The 19,383-nt window shown below is 38.0% G+C and overlaps 3 protein-coding genes across 5 annotated transcripts in view; 1 reads left to right on the forward strand and 2 right to left on the reverse strand.

Moving 5' to 3' along the window:
* BOC (BOC cell adhesion associated, oncogene regulated) overlaps positions 1–135 on the reverse strand; it is a 263,018-nt gene extending 262,883 nt beyond the window's left edge. The window contains exon 1 of the mRNA XM_033855822.2: positions 1–135. The gene's annotated coding sequence lies outside the window, so the exon portion shown is untranslated.
* RMP64 (ribonuclease MRP subunit p64) lies at positions 64–12,314 on the forward strand. Of its 3 annotated transcripts, none has more exons than XM_004331384.4 (9): positions 64–196; positions 1,809–1,963; positions 3,827–3,906; positions 4,287–4,418; positions 4,891–4,968; positions 6,391–6,752; positions 7,083–7,144; positions 9,342–9,601; positions 11,286–12,314. In XM_004331384.4, exons 1-9 carry the CDS (start codon positions 94–96, stop codon positions 11,743–11,745), a joined length of 1,692 nt encoding a protein of 563 aa, XP_004331432.2. In that variant the 5' UTR covers positions 64–93; the 3' UTR covers positions 11,746–12,314. The 3 variants fall into 3 exon arrangements, with proteins under 3 accessions (XP_004331432.2, XP_019778429.2, XP_019778430.1); XM_019922870.3 differs by lacking the exon at positions 64–196 and adding an exon at positions 355–716; XM_019922871.3 differs by lacking the exons at positions 64–196; positions 1,809–1,963 and adding an exon at positions 2,303–2,420.
* The window catches only part of GTPBP8 (GTP binding protein 8), a 26,398-nt gene continuing 16,428 nt past the window's right edge, over positions 9,414–19,383 (reverse strand). Inside the window, exon 6 of the mRNA XM_073804225.1 lies at positions 9,414–13,905. Within this exon, the coding sequence (XP_073660326.1) occupies positions 13,791–13,905 (115 nt within the window). The 3' untranslated portion in view covers positions 9,414–13,790. The remainder of the gene's footprint in view (positions 13,906–19,383) is intronic.

The raw sequence follows: 19,383 nt of genomic DNA on the forward strand, positions 1-19,383 counted from the left end.
CTTCCCCTGACGTCGGCTCATCGCCCCTCCTTCGGTCGCTCCACTGGGTCTCGCCCAGGTCCACCTTTCCCAGTCCCTCTCCTGCCTCCCAAGATGGCTGCGCTGCTGCCGGGCCCGCAGCCATGGAACCGCGTGAGGCTCCCTAAGGCGGGGAGCCGCAGCACAGTGACCGTACAGGACCCCGGCGCGGCGCTGGGTGAGTGAGGCGCCCGGCGAGGGGTGCAGGCTTTTCCGGAGGAGGCGTCAGGCAGGCGCACGTGCGCGGGGTGGGGGCGGGACTTCCGGAACCCGCGGGACGCTGCGCAGGGCCGCGACCGATAGAGGCCTGGGTCCTAGAGCTTGCTGAGGAATTTTGCAGGCATCGCCGTTCCTCGCTGGACCCATCGAGTCTACCGCAGGGCCTGGCTGGGGCCCAAGATCCAGCCCCGCACCGAAATGGGAAAGAGGACGGACGCAGCTAGCGTCAGGAAAAATTGCTGCTTGGGGACCCTGCGTTCACTCAGGCCACCAAGTGCTGTGGTTCCCCCTCAGTCTTTCTCGACCTCTGCCTCTGAGAGGCTGCGGGTCGTCACTCAAGCACTCTGCAGTTAAACCGCAATCTTTCTGGATCCCTCGTTTCTTATCTGTAAAATGGGGTTAGTTTTCCCTATCACCGGGTTGTTCGGAGGATCTAATGATGTCATTTAGGAGAGCGTGGTCTAAAGTGTTCTATCAAGGTATGGTGGCATTGCCGTTATTAGGCAGTAGGGCAGTACACGCTGGGCTCAGGAGCCAAATTGCCTGGGTTTGAATCCTGGCTCTTCTCTCTGCTGGAGCTGGGGTGAGGAGTGGGAAATGTCATTATTTAACCTTTCTGGGCTTAAGCGCATTTTCAAATGGGGATAAAAATAGTACTTGCCTCATAGAGCTGTTCTGATGAAAGAATTAACATTATAGGTAAAGCATTTGGAACAATGCCTGATACAGTAAATAAACACTCAAATGACAGCTGTTATTATTAAATACTTGTAACTTATCTAATCATCACATCCCCCTCCCCATCCATCCATCCTGCTCAGTTTACAGATTAATCTTACCCCTTCCTCTATTCAAAGATTCTTTAACAGGATTCTGTTAGGCGTGGAAATTCACCAAGTCTCCCCCCACCCCAAAGGCAGCCCATTCTGGCCTCAAATAGTTCGTATAGTAAGAAAGTTCTCCACATTGTGTGTAAGTCTTCCTTTGTGTTACTGCCACTTAGGATGCTACTGCTACCCTTAGAGCCATAGAGAACATATTTACTCCCATCTTCTGTTCACAGCTTTTTCAGACTAGGAGGCTGTTACCTTGTCTTACTAAATAAGCACCCCGTGTTCAGTCAGACATTCATTATGTAATATAATTTCCAGCTGTTATAGTGTTTTCTCTTCTGAATATATTCTTAAAGTGGTAGAGAAGTATACAACACGTCCCACCTTTAAGGTACTCGAAGTGTTAAGTGTACACCAAATGACTGCAGAGTATTCGTATGAAAGATTATCAAGATCATGATAAAATGTGGTGTAAAGATGTACATTCTACTTTAACACATGTTCTCTTAATGATTTCCTGGACTTGATATCATCTGTCACTGTACGATCACTTCCTTCCTATGTCACTTCTCACATACTTGGAAACATTAATTATGTTCTTACAGGTGAGGCTGATTATGTTAATTTGTTCTTGATTTCTTTAAAACATAAGGAAATATGCTTCTTTCAGTGTATTTTTTATAGAATATACTTAATGTAGAAATGCATATTAAGTCTTACGAAACATCTCTGCTTTAGACCTTTGCATTGCAGCTATAATTAAAGAATGCTGTCTCGTTACATTGTCACTGAAGAGCCAAATCTTAGATGCAGAAACAGATGTATTATGTGCAGTCCTTTACAGCAATCACAACAGAATGGGCCGCCACAAGCCCCATTTGGCCCTCAAACAGGTAAGGTGGGAGCCCTGTGTTTAATACTCAACATGTTTGAGTTGATGAAGATGGAGACCACACTGCCATTTAATATTTTGTAACTTAATCGCAGTAACTTACTTGTGATTTATAGGTCATCTTGCAATTGCATGTGGGCTTTTTTTTTCTTCCCCTGAAAGCATTTCAAAAAACAATTTTAAAAGGAACTATGTTGCATTCTTTCCCAGTCTTGTTTCTAGTAGGTAGGTAATTTTTTGTTTTTATGTTTACTTTTTATTTATTTATCTTATAGGTAATTTTTATGAAAAATTTTCTTCATTATATGCAATCTATAATAAAGTACCATGTCTCTGCCTAGTTTAAAGATTGAGTACTTTGATCAAGACAGAGTTTTGGATTAAGAAACAATTTTCCTGACCATAATCAAAATCCCAAAATCATAAAAAGAACAAAGTTGCAGTCTATTTATTGTGGGGTATGTAATCTAATCGGTAATATATTGAATGAGTATATAACAAGTTGTGTAAAGTGGTTTTGTGTAACTTTTGGAGTTAAAGACAAAATTGGGCCCCCCAGCTCAGGGACTACACCACAGAGTAGAGCCTCCTAACCTGAGTTCCTTACGTGTCCATTCATTCATTCATTTTATTAATTCTCCAAGTATTTTTGAAACTTTCTATGTGCCAGGCACTGTGCTTCGTGCTAGGTGTACAGGATGAAAAAGACAGACATAGTCTCTAACCTTACAGATTCATGCTCTCTGGTTAGTTTTCCACTCCCATTACTTAAGGCAAAAAAGATGAAGATTTTTTCATCAAAGAAAGATTTGGGATCATGGTCTTTCTTAAGTTTTCTTCTCTGGGGCAGCTTTTATCTCCTTCTGAGTCTTTAACGCCAAAACCAAACTTACCATCTCAGATCTAACATACGTATTTCTCCTCCCGGCTTCCAAGTTGCGAATAATTATCCGGTCAGAAAAATTTGGTGTTCTGTTTTCTCTGCTTCTTTCTTTTACGTAGCTCTCCTATCCGGCCAACTGATCAGTCAAAACTTTCTCTGCATCTAGTCCCTTTTTAGTTCTGGCTGCCATTTCTTTTTTCTGACCTTGTCAGTTGTTAGTCGTCTTGCAATTCTGACTGATCTTTCATCTTCCAGTCTTTCCTCCACTCTGGCATATTCATGTGTACCAAAGCCAGGTTAATCATCCTAAAACACAGCTTTAAGTTTTAATATTTCTCCACTGTCTCCTGAATAAAGAGGAAGCCTCTTAGGTTAACTTACAAGATCCCCCGTGATCTGGCCTCTTCAGTTTTCCTTAGCTCAGGCTTCTCTCTGGTCTTCATCTTCATATATTTTGTATTTCAGATGGCCTGAACTCTTCGTGAGTCCTCCTACTCACCACATTCGTTCCCTCCTCTGAGCCTTTGCTCACCTGGTCCTGTATGTTTACAATGCCCAATCCCTCTATCACTTGATCCCTTATGTCTGTGGCACTTACAGACTGTTGAAATTTAGTACTTAATAATTTACTGTCTTGTTTTAATAGTTTCACTATTAGAAATCATGTTGCTTCAGAAAAAATAAAATCTTGAGAATAATCTTATACTTACCTTGGTCCCCTTTATAGCATCAAGCACATCCTGGCATGTAGTACAATAAATTCTTAGTCATAACCTGATTTGAAGAATTTATTTGGCTGGATAAATTTCAAATTTTTAACCAGAAGCAATTGCTTTGGGCTATGGGTTTCTTTACCCTTAAAAAAAGGCATTCTTTGGTATTGAGTGTATTTCCATACTTTGAAATTTTGTATTTCTTTGTTTTCCTGGTCACATCAGTGGCTTTGTCTGTGTCACACATGAGCTGCTCTTCCCCTTTCAGGTTGAACAATGTTTAAAACGCTTGAAAAACATGAATTTGGAAGGTTCAATTCAAGATCTCTCTGAGTCATTTTCTTCTAAGTAAGTGGTCCAGTTGCTTTGTAATGGGCTTTTTGGTGGGCTGGAAACCCAGTGTCTTGCTGTGATCTCGCTTTAGACTTGCTTCACTTATTGTTAGAATATAAACAATTATACCTTAGCTGTACAAATTTTGTTTCAACAAAAGGCCCCTGGTATTCTGTGGTAATCTCCCTCTCTCGGCCAGTGGGAGGAAATGATGTGACATTGAAATCTGGGTCATGGTAGATTATTTTGAAACATAAGTGTCAGTCAACTTCAGTGAGTCATTATTAAACATAACTACCTCAAATTGAGCTTAAAGCAAGTCTGCACTTGAAAACTGCTATATAAGTGCTTTATATTTAAGAATGAAAGTAATGTACTTTTCTATTTTTGCCAAGTGAAAATCAGCCTGTAAATACCAAAGCATGTGTCATCCCTAGCCAACCAGTGGTGGAACTGGTGTTGATGAAGATTTTGGGAGCCTCCAAGTTGCTACTTCGCTTGTTGGACTGTTGCTGCAAGACATTTCTGTATCCTTGAATCAACTAAAGTACCTTCTTCTGAATTGGAATTGTTGGGATATATTTAATAGTATTTCTATTTGAAAGCTAGGGAGTCTGTAGGAGTTATAACTTATGGGAATTCTTAAAATTTTGCTCTTTGGCTTCCTTTTCCTGGGATTTGCCTGATATAGCCATTGCCAGAGACTTCTGTCTCTACCTAGTATGTATTATCCTAAGGGCACTGACTGTTAGAAATTCTTAATCTTAGAAACTAAATTTATATGAGACCTCTAGCAGAGTGTGTATTACTTTATTTTTCCTCTAGCAGAGTGTATATTACTTTATTTTTAAGCTTCCGTGACTTAAATAGAACATGTTTTAAGGTTTTAGTTCCTTCAAGAAAATTCTTTCTACTTCCAGTCTGTTTTTTTCATAAATGTAACTTAAAGAAACCTAAATTCCTTTGATTCTGTTTTCCAATTTTAACTTGATTCTCCAGCTTGACTGTGAAACATCTAGGTTTGCAAGAATTCATTATTTTAAACCTTGTGATGGTTGGGCTGGTGAGCAGGTTATGGTATGTATGTATGTACCTTTGAAATCCTTCATTTCTCTAACTCAGACTAAGTTTCTTATTAGTAGTTTTCATATTTGCTTTCCCATGGGATGCTGAAGGTGCAGGAATTCTGTTTCTTCATTTGATCAGAGTTTATTTGGGGTAGATTGGGAAGCTAAGTGTTGATGGTTATGTCAAAGGATTAGGCTTTGAATCTGAATCCATGAGATCACCTCAACACTAAACAACTAAGCAAATGAATTCCTAGGATTAGCAGCTGGAATTTAAAAAAAAAAAGGGTTCCTCTAATCATTCAGCAGCTGGGCCATTTAAAATGAAGGTGTTCCTGAGCAGTCTGTATCATTTGTTTCTGCCATTAGGTTTCTAACTTTTAATGGCAATTACCTTCCTTATGTTTTCTAGATTCCTTTCTTCCACCTGAACCGCCACTGCTTTTTGAGCCATAGTTAGTTGATGTAAAGAACACTGATAATACTAGTTGCAAACCAAAGAGCCCTTCCCTTGCATCTCACAATATATATTATGAAACTTATTTGATGGATAATTGGATTCAAAATCTGCCCATATTTATAAGGAGAACTGTTTTGGGCCATTTTAAACAATTGGTTTGATAAGCTCTAATTTGAATGAAAGCCAAAAAAAAGAGAGAAAATTCTCTCTAAACCTTGCTTTGATATCTTAACCTGGATATCTCAAGTACTATTTCCAATCATCTTATTTTTTATTCTGCTTGTTTTTAGTACTAACAGTGTTAGAATTACTAATTGTATTATTTTAAAATATCAAACCTTCATTATTCCTATAATGAAAATAGCTTTGATTTTTGCTGATTATAATAATAATACATGGTTATTTTAAGAAACTTTTAAAAATAGAAAAAATGCAAAGAACCTGAAATTTGCCTAAAATCTCATCATCTAGATAAAACCACACTTAAGATTTTGAGGCACATCTTTTGAGATATCTCTCCATGTAGTACTTTATTTGGTTTTATATAGCATTTTGTACTTGCATTTTTCTGTTTAGGCTGGACTAATCTAGCTCTTTGCAAGTGTCCGCTTGAGCGTTTTTTTAATCTATAGTGGCAGATTCACAGGCATTATTTTCAGCTTTGACTCTCTTATTATTTTTTTTTTACTTTTTTTTACTTTTTTTTGTGGTACGCGGGTCTCTCACTGTTGTGGCCTCTCCCGTTGCGGAGCACAGGCTCCAGACGCACAGGCTCAGCGGCCATGGCTCACGGGCCCAGCCGCTCCGCGGCATGCGGGATCTTCCCGGACCGGGGCACGAACCCATGTCCCCTGCATCGGCAGGCGGACTCTCAACCACTGCGCCACCAGGGAAGCCCTGACTCTCTTATTATTATGTAATCTGCAAATGATAATTACTAGCTAATTCATGAGATCCTTCTTCTTTCTCTAGGGTTCTCTATAAAGATGTTTTAAAAAGGCTGGTTTCTTTATATGAGCCATTGTTTGGATTACTTCAAGAGGTCTCCAGGATTCAACCATTGCCTTACTTCAAAGGTTTTACCTTTCCTTCTGATATTGCTGAATTTTTAGGAGAGCCCTACTTTGAAATCTTTAAGAAAAAAATGCCTACAGCTTTTGCAGCTAAAGGAGTAACTAAACTGCTAAATAAACTATTTTTAACAAAAGAGCAATCACAGAGGTCCAGTGAAGAAACATTACTTAGAATTTCCAAAAAAGCTAAACAAATGAAGATCAATACTCAGAATAATGTGGATCTTGGACAGCCAGTAAAGAATAAGAAAATCTTAAAAGGTAATTTGCTTTGATATGGCACATACTCTAAAAAAAACAAACAAAAAAACTTTTGAAATTACAATGTAGTCATGCATTGTGTAGGAAGAAATTCAGCATCTTCTTAATTTTAACTCTGATTATTCTTAGAGAGGTATGTTAATACCTGTGTTTTCTCAGCTTGAGCATATAAAGTTGTTTCTGTTGTTGCTTCATAGTTCTTTGCTTGCTTAATTCCCTTTGTTTCTCTTGTAGTAATTTGGCAAGAAATGTAGTCATGCACATAAGAATTTGTTGATTTAAAAATAGTATGCCTAAGTTTTTGTATCTGTGATCTTTCCATCTTCACAGAAAAGTCATCAGAATTTGACGTGAGGGCTTTCTGCAAACAGCTGAAACACAGAGCTATTCAGGTTTGTCTGGCTTATTTTAATATAGCTTATGATTTCTGCTGATTTGTAGAGTAGATGCCACTTACCAATGGCAGGGACTGAATCTTCTGTTTTTATCCCCAACTCTAAGAGTAGTGCCATCTTAGTTCTCAGTGTGTGTTTCTGAATGAATAGAGGCATTCCCAAGGGATTTGAGTGCATGTAGTTAATTCAGTTAATACGGTGCCTTCAGAAACATTTTACTAAGAGTTTTGCTAGAATTTTAAAGTTATCCTACGATCCATCATAGGAGTGGATTGTACTGCAGCTTAAGAGTATGGGCTTTACAATCAGACAGAAGTGGTTTGAGTCCTGGCTTTGGTTTGTACTACTCTGTGACTTATGTAAGTTTCTTGGCCTGTCCATACCTCTGTTTCTAATAACAGTATGTACCTCATAGGGTTGTGCCAGTTTTAGTTCATGTAAAGTGTTCAGCACAGAGTCTAAAGTGTGGTAAGCATTTAATTGGTGTTAGATATTGTTACCGACTTTCATCGTCATTATCGTCATCCTCATCCTTTGTCATGAGGCTTCTATTTCTTTCTTCCTGTCAGCATTCAAGCTTTAACCTGATTCCTCTCCTTGGCCAGTGTCTGCAAATTCTGTTTGTTCTGGACCTGACATGGATAAGTACATCAATGTCATCCTCTTTCATCAGTAACTTCTTGACTTCTTTTACCCTTTCTCTTTTCAAAACTGTTTTCTTCTGGTTTCCTTCATGGGTTATTTTTTCCATTCAAGAATTCTTAATCATTTCTAATGAGTCAGTGCTTTCTTGAAGGCTTACAAGGATTCCAGTTTGCATTTATATTTTGTCCGATTCACAAGTTCCAGAGGAAGATATGATCATCATCACACTTACGTTGCATTTACTCTTTGCCAGGCATTGTTCAAAACACTTTATATGTGTTAACTCATATAATCCTTGCAAAAGCCCTGTGAGGTAGGTGCTATTATTACTGTTGCCATATTTCAGATGAGAAAATTAAGGCACAGAAAGGACAAGAAATTTGCACAGGCCACACAGCAGATATGGGGCAGAACTGGGATTTGAATGCAGGCAGTTTGGTTTCATAGTCTTTGTCCTTTATCTTTACACCAGTCCTCCAAATAGTTTCGTCAGCTCTCTCTCTTAATAACTACGGCTCTCTGTGACTCTTGAAACTTTCTGCAGTCCGTCCACCTGTTCCTAGGTGAGCTGTTTCCAGCATGACCAATGACTACCATATTTTTAGCATTTAGCACCAATATGCTTATCTTACTTTTAGGTCAAACTTTTATGGATCACCAACACAAAGTGTTGATAGGTCTCTGCTTTCATATTTTCTACTACTTTATGTTCTTGAGAGTGAGAAATTTGGAAGAAGGTAAGTTTTGAACAGAGGATGGAAGCAGACCTACTAGGTGGCATATTTCAATAAACAGTAAAAGTTGATAAAATTCAAACTTGACTTGATATAGAAAGATGAGGTTGAAGAGACCAAAGGTGCCACATCAAAAGATGGTTGGATTGGAGTTGGAAATGTTGCTCAGTTAAGCATTTTTAACATACATTCAGCAATCATCCCCATTCTCACATGTTTTCAATAACATTTATGACCCATCATTGAGGAGGGTGACTCAGGATATAGAAATAAATGAAAAACAAGTTGTGGTAGTCCAGTATTAGAGGAAGAGGGCTCTTCAGTGATTTTTTTCCCACTAGATAGGCTTTGACCAATACTTAATCACGTGGAGTTTTATTCGTATGTATAGGTTAAATAAATAGATATGTATGCAAATATTTATATTGTCACCTGTATACAGCTGAATTTAGCTATAGATGGGATCTGCTGTAGCACAGAGGGGAAAAAATCTTGTGTTAGGAGCAGTGAATAAAAACATTTTTAAGAAAAAGGAAGGGAATTCCCTGGCCATCCAGTGGTTAGGACTCTGCGCTTCCACCGCAGGGGGCACGAGTTCAATCCCTGGTTGGGGAACTAAGATCCCACAAGCCGAGCGGCAAAAAAAAAAAAAAAAAAAAAAAAGAAAGGAAAGCATAGTGGGCTGAAAAAACTTTTTTTCCTTCTTTTAAAAAGACATATTTTCAAATTTTTATAGTCTGTGAGTCAGCTTCTCTCTGTTGTTATGTAAGTCAGTAACAAATCCAATATATTTTTCTCATCGTTCCATATTTCAGGCGAACAGTTTTGAGTTTAAATGTTCTCAATCCAAACTAAAGGCAACCAAACGTTCTTCTTGGAAAGCAATAGGAACTCCCTGTGTAAAAAGTCTTGTGCAAAGATTCCGAGAAACTGACACTTTCGTACAACTTTCTGAAGAGATCCAAATGGCAATTCTGTGGTGTAGGAGCAAAAAACTCAAGGCTCAGACCACCTTTCTGGGTAATAAACTTCTTAAAAGCAACCGGCTTAAACATGTGGAAGCTCAAGGCTATAGGTAGGTACATCACAAAAATTGTATTTCTTTACTTTTTCTATTATCATTTAGGGCAAAAGTATATATATTCAAGTTAGCCTTTTTAATGTCCAGTAGTCTAAAGTTGAGACCTACTTAAAGTACAGTTTTGTTAAACCTATTACAGTACAGTACTATATAGTCGATTGTGTTAGTTGGGTACCTAGGCTAACTTTGTTGGACTGACGAACAAATTGGACTTAAGAACATGCTCTCGGAATGGAACTCGTTTGTATGTAGGGGACTTACTCTATCTATTCAGGGCTTTATAATGGTTCCCGTGGGTGAATCACAGTCTAAAATTTGTTAAATTTTCTTTAAAAATTTATGGAAAAGATATTCCTATTTTAGTAAAAAATATATATTGATGGTTTTATAGCAAGTTTTCATTAAAAGCTGTTGGGGAAGTTAAGGGTTTTTACATTACATTCTAGAGTAGAAACTCAGCCTAAGATGGAGGTGTTCTGTTCAAGACTGCATGTAAAGTCAGAGGTAGATGAGGCAGAGATGATAATTAAAAGTTAATGCAGAGGGTAAGAAACTAGTAGTTATTTGATTAGACCATTATTTTGCACCCCACAAAAATATAGTGTCCTTTTATTCTGCCCTGGTTTGCTGTTTCAGTAATATATTTGTAGTACATTTGAATTTTATTTAATGTCCACAATAACTCTGTGAGGTAGGTAGTATTATTCATATTATATAGATGAGGAAATACAGGATTTTACTCAGGGTATTAGAGCTGGAGATCTAGAACTCAGTGCAGATCCTCTGATCCTTCTGTTTTCATTCTTCCTATTTCCATTTCAATTGGGAAGTACACCTACCCTCTCCTCAATTAAAGATTACTGCTTATGGTAAGACAAAATGGTTTGGAAACAGAGATCATGAATTACTACATTAAAATGGGCTTCCTCAAAGTTCTATATTTGTTTAAAAAGGAAGAGGGTAATGTAGGAGATACAGACTCGTGCTAATCTTTTGCAGTCTATCACAAACAGGCAGTTAGCAGGGTACCAATGTACCTTGTGGCAGTGTACCCTATTCAGAAGCAAAACACCTAAAGTAACTGGCCATTTGAGTTCCAAATTCCCAAATTTGAAGATGATATATGAATCACAGTTAGGGTAGCTCAAGGCTGTCATTATGTCTATGCCAGGAGCCCTGTTTTCTCATTCTACATAAACTCCCTCTTCACTTTTATTCCTTTTTCTTTGTTCATTTCCTGCCGTAATATTAATCTGTTAATCCAGAAATGGGTTGATGCATCCTAGCAATTTTTCTATTTGTGATTCATCTTTTCCCCAGTTCCATTCCTATTATATTATGAACAGATTAGCAATTATCGGGGAAGAGCTCTGGCACTAAAATATGGAGATATCTCACCATTCAGTTACCTTGCTACTTGTAGGAGCTACTTTACTTTGGAAACATAATGGGGACACATTTGCTCACAATCTAAATCAGAGGGAAGTTGTGCTCTGAAAACACAGACTTGGGTTGAAGCTCCTATTTCCTTATTTTTCCTTATGATTCTGGAGTTGTACACAGGCATAGGACTTATAAATATTTTTCAATTGGAAGTTGGTAAAAGGGAGACAAAAGTTTCTGAGAATGTTTTTCTGCATCTTAACAATCTCCAATTTTTCCTCTCTCTGTCTTAAAGTTTGCCAAAGAAACTAGAGTGCATAAAAACATCAATTTGCAACTGCCTTCTTCAAGGCTCAGGTAGCAAAACTTTGAAGAATCATCTGAGACGAAGATCACAGAATAAATTTTCATTGAAACGAAGGAAACCACAGAGAAAGTTGCAGTCGACTCTTTTAAAGGAAACCCAGCAGCCCCCTCAAGGGACTCAGAGCGCTACCGATATCATTAAAGGGAGACTCTCACACCCTACAGTTTGTACAACTGATCTCTACCCTAACAATAAGCAAGTGTTGAGTAGAAGAGTTTCAAGTCCTGTCATACAAACTAAGGAGAAACAAATTCATGAAACTCTTATAGAAAGCAATGAAAATGAAACTGATTCTTGGACAACGATGCAAATAAATAAACATAATACATCAGGAATCACTAAGGAGACAGACGACATTGATGATATTTTTGCTTTAATGGGAGTTTAGATGCTCATATGTGAGACTTTTAACTGGTTAACCAACTGCTCCAGTGTTCTGTTTTAAGTAGAACAGCTGAGATCTGGAAAGATCTGAAAGTACCATTTGTACTCAGAGGAGCTGCTTAAGTGCAACATTGTAGAGCAGTTCATTTTAGTTCAGTAAACGCTTGTCATAGCTTTGTGTCATTTAACTGACAAGTATTTGACTAACAGTCAATTTTTGACTTAATTAGGATCTGAATAATTAGGTTTGCAAAACCTACACTGTGCCTTAGTAGCAAGGAATCACCAAAAAGGTCACTTTAGCCTTAATGGCTCCATTGTAGCTAAGTGCTCTTCTGAACACCAAGGTTTGTAGCTTTTAACAGTTGTGCCCTCTTCTGTTAGAATTATCATAGAAGTTTTGCCACTATTACCAGGGAGTGGTCACAACCATTATTTCACTTCATTTGTTAACCTTACCACACAGGAGGGCATATTAAAATGCTTTTGGAGTTCCACAAAGTTTGTGGGGGCTTTTGTTTATTTATTTGGGTGCTAGTGACTGAGTCCAAATAAAATTTTTTTCAAAAAGGATGTAAAGTGACTTGTGGTTATACACAAAGTAGAAGGAGGCGAGAAAGTTAGATGAAAAGATAAAGCTAAGGAGACACAAAATCAACCAACCCAATGAGGCTAAAAATAAATTCATAATTTGGTGCTGATGTTGTCATCTGATTATTTGTATGTTGCTCATACAATTGCTCTGAGAAGGTAAATCTTACATATTTTCAAATAATGATGTGAAGTTTGAGGTATCTTTCAAATGTTCTAGTTTTCTAGAATTAGGTTAATAAGCTATTTGTTCAGCAGGTTATAGGCTTAAGTTTTCTGTTTATATACAGTAATTTATAGAAAAATGAAACAGTGCCCTAGTATATACTGCATCCTTCCTTTCCTCAGCCATCCTATCATTTTTTAGCATCCTTTTTTTTCTTTATCTGGCCTTGTTCTTTCCTCATCTGCTTTCTGTATATTTTCCCACTTACCTACAATACTGTATCAGAGGTTCTCAAACTGTAGGATGTTTTGAGAATCACTTGGTGGGTTATTTAAAAATGCAGGTTTTGAGTCCCTTCCAAAGAGATCGATAAATATGGTTAGGGGAGAGGACCAGAAGCCTGCATTTTTATTAAGGGGCTCAGGTGATTTTGATGCAAGTAGCCCAAAATGCAAAGTTAGATAAATGCTGGTTTAGCTTCCTTTTCTGAAGCCTTGCTAAATATCCTATTTAATTCAGAGTTCTTAATCAATCTCTAGTCACTTTTTATTGTTTATATTTCTCCTGGTTTCCTACAAGGTGGTAGAGCTACTTAGTGCTTTAAAACATGGACAATACCAAGGAAGTCTCATTCATGACAAGTCTAGAAATAGCCACCAGCTTCTAAGATTTAAGGTCAGGTCTTGCATCTATTTTTATTTGCACATGCCTCCACTAGTCGTGTGGAGCTAGTAGGTTTCCCTGGGCTTAGGTCCCTCCCTTTAGTGGCATTATTGTCTAAGAATCATAAACTTTTACAGCCGGAAGAGACTTTGGAGGTCATCCTTCGCTGGAAAAAAACAGAGTAGTTCAGTGAATTGTCTAAGGTAAAACTGGATTAGACTATAAGCCTAGCATTTTTTTTCTACTTCATTAATGTTCCTTTGGAGTATGTTTCTTTATCTCCTCCTCCCATCTGACCCTTAAAATTCTGGGAAAAATGTAAAGAGCTTCATGTGTCCATAAACTGATAATTTATATATAAGGAACATAGTATTCTATGTTATTTTTTCCAAACAACTTAAATTCAAATGTTTTAAATTTTTAAAAGTGAAATCTTAAATATACAAACCCATAACTTATCCAGTAAATTAGATTAGAGAATACTGTTAGCGTCATCATAGTGAATACCAATTTAATCACTTTGGGTGGCATTAAAACACTGGTCATTTTAAGAGCAGTGTGGTAGACCTCCCATATGTCACTTCAAATCCTCTTGGCCTCTTACCTGACCACTAGTATGGCAACCAGTTTCAAGCAGGACTGGGCAACTGCACCTTGCCTCCTGGCTTCTGACAAGCTACAGGAACTGCTTGGCATTTGGGCATATACAACTTGGGAGAGGTGTGGCGCCGTCCTCTAACCGCCCTTCAAAGACAATTCAGAGGCACATTTAATAAGGCTGCTCAAGATCAAGCCCTAGTACTATGTTGTTTCCAACTCAATGCGTCCTTGATTGGCTTTCCTGCCATCTGTTTCATTTCCCCTTCACTCCTGTTCGCTGGGATCACATCCCCAGTAAACTACTGGATGCAAGCTTTTGTCTTGGGCCGTGCTTTTAGGAGAACCAGAACCAAGGCTAAGACAAGCAGTAAAAAAAACACTGGCAGGTAGAAAGATGACTTTTAACAAATTCTGTTGTTACATATTTTACTCGGTGAATGCCTATATTAAAAGTTATTTTAAAAATTTATTTTATTTATTTATTTTTGGCTGAATTCAGTCTTCGTTGTTGCTTGCAGGCTTTCTCTAGTTGTGGAGCACGGGCTCTAGGCACATGGGCTTCAGTAGTAGTGGTGCACGGGTTTAGCTGCTCCGCGGCAGGTGGGATCTTCCCGGACCAGGGCTCAAACCCGTGTACCCTGCATTGGCAGGCAGATTCTTAACCACTGCACCACCAGGGAAGCCCTTAAAAGTTTTTTTTTTTTTTTTAATCTTAAATCACTGCTGATTAGAATAAACCACCACAACTAACTATAAAACTGAAAACATATCCAGAATTGAATTTTCTAAAAGAAGTCACAAAGCTGTTCTACAGGGTTAATTTTTTATCCAGTGCTATTGCTGTAACATTATAATATTCAGCTTCACTTTGAAAAGCTAAGCCACTTATATGAATAGGTCAGTAGCATCTTCATAAAAATATTTTCCATTAACATTAGTTCAAAGTAAGGCTTTGTCTTTCCATTCTGAATCTTTTTTTTTTAACATCTTTATTGGAGTATAATTGCTTTACAATGCTGTGTTAGTTTCTTTTTTATAACAAAGTGAATCAGTTATACATATACACATGTTCCCATATCTCTTCCCTCTTGCATCTCCCTCCCTCCCACCCTCCCTATCCCACCCCTCTAGGTGGTCAGAAAGCACCGAGCTGATCTCCCTGTGCTATGCGGCTGCTTCCCACTAGCTATCTATTTTATGTTTGGTAGTGTATATATGTCCATGCAACTCTCCCACTCTGTGCCAGATTACCCTTCCCCCTCCTCGTATCCTCAAGTCCATTCTCTTGTAGGTCTGTGTCTTTATTCCCGTCTTGCGCCTAGGTTCTTCATGACCTTTTTTTTTTTTTTTAGATTCCATATATATGTGTTAGCGTACGGTATTTGTCTTTCTCTTTCTTACTTCACTCTGTGTGACAGACTCTAGGTCCATCCACCTCACTACAAATAACTCAATTTTGTTTCTTTTTATGGCTGAGTAATATTCCATTGTATATATGTGCCACATCTTCTTTATCCATTCATCCGATGATGGAGACTTAGGTTGCTTCCATGTCCTGGCTATTGTAAATAGAGCTGCAATGAACATTTTGGTACATGACTGTTTTTGAATTATGGTTTTTTCAGGGCATATGCCCAGTAGTGGGATTGCTGGGTTGTATGGTAGTTCTATTTTTAGTTTTTTAAGGAACCTCCATACTGTTCTCCACAGTGGCTGTATCAATTTACATTCCCACAAACAGTGCAAGAGTGTTCCATTTTCTCCACACTCTCTCCAGCATTTATTGTTTCTAGATTTTTTGATGATGGCCATTCTGATGGGTGTGAGATGATATCTCATTGTAGTTTTGATTTGCATTTCTCTAATGATTAATGATGTTGAGCATTCTTTCATGTGTTTCTTGGCAATCTGTATATCTTCTTTGGAGAAATGTCTATTTAGGTCTTCTGCCCATTTTTGGTTTGGGTTTTTTTTTGTTGTTGAGCAGCATGAGCTGCTTGTAAATTTTGGAGATTAATCCTTTGTCAGTTGCTTCATTTGCAAATATTTTCTCCCATTCTGAGGGTTGTCTTTTCGTCTTGTTTATGGTTTCCCTTGCTGTGCAAAAGCTTTGAAGTTTCATTACGTCCCATTGTTTATTTTTATTTCCATTTCTCTAGGAGGTGGGTCAAAAAGGATCTTGCTGTGAATTATGTCATAGTGTTCTGCCTATGTTTTCCTTAAGAGTTTGATACTGTCTGCCCTTACATTTAGGTGTATAATCCATTTTGAGTTTATTTCTGTGTATGGTGTCAGGGAGTGTTCTAATTTCATACTTTTACATGTACCTGTCCAGTTTTCCCAGCACCACTTACTGAAGAGGCTGTCCTTTCTCCACTGTATATTCTTGCCTCCTTTATCAAAGATAAGGTGACCATATGTGCGTGGGTTTATCTCTCGGCTTTCTATCCTGTTCCATTGATCTATATTTCTGTTTTTCTGCCAGTACTAAACTGTCTTGATTACTGTAGCTTTGTAGTATAGTCTGAAGTCAGGGAGCCTGATTCCTCCAGCTCCGTTTTTTGTTCTCAAGATTGCTTTGGCTATTCGGGGTCTTTTGTGTTTCCATACAAATTGTGAAATTTTTTGTTCTCGTTCTGAGAAAAATGCCAGTGGTAGTTTGATAGGGATTGCATTGAATCTGTAGATTGCTTTGGGTAGTAGAGTCATTTTCACAATGTGATTCTTCCAATCCAAGAACATGGTATATCTCTCCACCTGTTTGTATAATCTTTAATTTCTTTCATCAGTGTCTTATAATTTTCTGCATACAGGTCTTTTGTCCCTTAGGTAGGTTTATTCCTAGAAATTTTATTCTTTTTGTTGCAATGGTAAATGAGAGCATTTTCTTAACTTCACTTTCAGATTTCTCATCATTAGTGTATGGGAATGCAAGAGATTTCTGTGCATTAATTTTGTATCCTACTACTTTACCAAATTCATTGATTAGCTCTAGTAGCTTTCTGGTAGCATCTTTACGATTCTCTAGGTATAGTATCATGTCATCTGCAAACAGTGACAGCTTTACTTCTGCTTTTCTGATTTGGATTCATTTCTTTTTTTTCTCTGATTGCTGTGGCTAAAACTTCCAAAACTATGTTGAATAAGAGTGGTGAGAGTGGACAACCTTGTCTTGTTCCTGATCTTAGTGGAAATGGTTTGTTTTTCACCATTGAGGACGATGTTGGCTGTGGGTTTGTCATATATGGCCTTTATTATGTTGAGGAAAGTTCCCTCTATGCCTACTTTCTGCAGGGTTTTAATCATAAATGGGTGTTGAATTTTGCTGAAAGCTTTCTCAGCATCTATTGAGATGATCATATGGTTTTTCTCCTTCAATTTGTTAATATGGTGTATCATGTTGACTGATTTGCGTATATTGAAGAATCCTTGCACTCCTGGAACAAACCCCACTTGATCATGGTGTATGATCCTTTTAATGTGCTGTTGGATTATGTTTGCTAGTATTTTGTTGAGGATTTTTGCATCTATGTTCATCAGGGATATTGGCCTGTAGTTTTCTTTCTTTGTGACATCTTTGTCTGGTTTCGGTATCAGGGTGATGGTGGCCTCATAGAATGAGTTTGGGAGTGTTCCTCCCTCTGCTATATTTTAGAAGAGTTTGAGAAGGATAGGTGTTAGCTCTTCTCTAAATGTTTGATAGAATTCGCCTGTGAAGCTATCTGATCCTGGGCTTTTGTTTGTTGCAAGATTTTTAATCACAGTTTCAATTCAGTGCCTGATTGGTCTGTTCATATTTTCTATTTCTTCCTGGTTCAGTCTCGGCAGGTTGTGCATTTCTAAGAATTTGTCCATTTCTTCCAGGTTGTCCATTTTATTGGCATAGAGTTGCTTGTAGTAATCTCTCATGTAGTAATCTCTCATGATCCATTTTATTGGCATAGAGTTGCTTGTAGTAATCGCTCATGATCCTTTGTATTTCTGCAGTGTCAGATCCTTTGTATTTCTGCAGTGTCTTTTTCATTTCTAATTCTATTGATTTGAGTCTTCTCCCTTTTTTTCTTGATGAGTCTGGCTAATGGTTTATCCATTTTATCTTCTCAAAGAACCAGCTTTTAGTTTTATTGATCTTCGCTATCGTTTCCTTCATTTCTTTTTCATTTATTTCTGATCTGATCTTTATGATTTCTTTCCTTCTACTAACTTCGGGGTTTTTTTGTTCTTCTTTCTCTAATTGCTTTAGGTGCAAGGTTAGGTTGTTTATTTGAGATGTTTCCTGTTTCTTAAGATAGGATTCTATTGCTGTAAAGTTCCCTCTTAGCACTGCTTTTGCTGCATCTCATAGGTTTTGGGTCGTCATGTCTCCATTGTCATTTGTTTCTAGGTATTTTTTTATTTCCCCTTTGATTTCTTCAGTGATCACTTGGTTATTAAGTAGTGTATTGTTTAGCCTCCATGTGTTTGTATTTTTTACAGATCTTTTCCTGTAATTGATATCTAGTCTCATAGCGTTGTGGTTGGAAAAGATACTTTATACGATTTCAATTTTCTTAAATTTACCAAGGCTTGATTTGTGCCCTAAGATATGATCTATCCTGGAGAATGTTCCATGAGCACTTGAGAAAAATGTGTATTCTGTTGTTTTTGGGTGGAATGTCCTATAAATATCAATTAAGTCCATCTTGGTTTTTTTTTGTTTTTGTTTTTTGGGGTTTTTTTTTTTGCTGTACGCGGGCCTCTCACTGTGGTGGCCTCTCCCGTTGCAGAGCACAGGTTCTGGACGCACAGGCTCAGCGGCCATGGCTCAGAGGCCCAGCCGCTCCTCGGCATGGGGGATCCTCCTGGACCGGGGCATGAACCCATGTCCCCTGCATCAGCAGGCGGACTCCCAAGCACTGCGCCACCAGGGAAGTCCCCCATCTTGTTTAATGTATCATTTAAAGCTTGTGTTTCCTTATTTATTTACATTTTGGATGATCTGTCCATTGGTGAAAGTGGGGTGTTAAAGTCCCCTACTATGACTGTGTTACTGTCGATTTCCCCTTTTATGGCTGCTAGTATTTTCCTTATGTATTGTGGTGCTCCTATGTTGGGTGCATAAATATTTACAATTGTTATATCTTCTTGTTGGATCGATCCCTTGATCATTATGTAGTGTCCTTCTTTATCTCTTCTAATAGTCTTTATTTTAAAGTCTATTTTGTCTGATATGAGAATTGCTACTCCAGCTTTCTTTCAGTTTCCATTTGCATGGAATATCTTTGTCCATCCCCTTACTTTCAGTCTGTATGTGTCCCTAGGTCTGAAGTGGGTCTCTTATAGACAGCATATATATGGGTCTTGTTTTTGTATCCATTCAGCCAGTCTGTGTCTTTTGGTGGGAGCATTTAGTCCATTTACATTTAAGGTAATTATCGATATGTATGTTCCTATTCCCATTTTCTTAAATGTTTTGGGTTTGTCATTGTAGGTCTTTTCCTTCTCTTGTGTTTCCTGCCTAGAGAAGTTCCTTTAGCATTTGTTGTAAAGCTGGTTTGGTGGTGCTGAACTCTCTCAGCTTTTGCTTGTCTGTAAAGGTTTTAATTTCTCCATCAAATCTGAATGAGATCCTTGCTGGGTAAT

The sequence above is a fragment of the Tursiops truncatus genome, chromosome 4 (assembly GCF_011762595.2).
Source record: "Tursiops truncatus isolate mTurTru1 chromosome 4, mTurTru1.mat.Y, whole genome shotgun sequence".
Lineage (NCBI taxonomy): Eukaryota > Metazoa > Chordata > Mammalia > Artiodactyla > Delphinidae > Tursiops > Tursiops truncatus.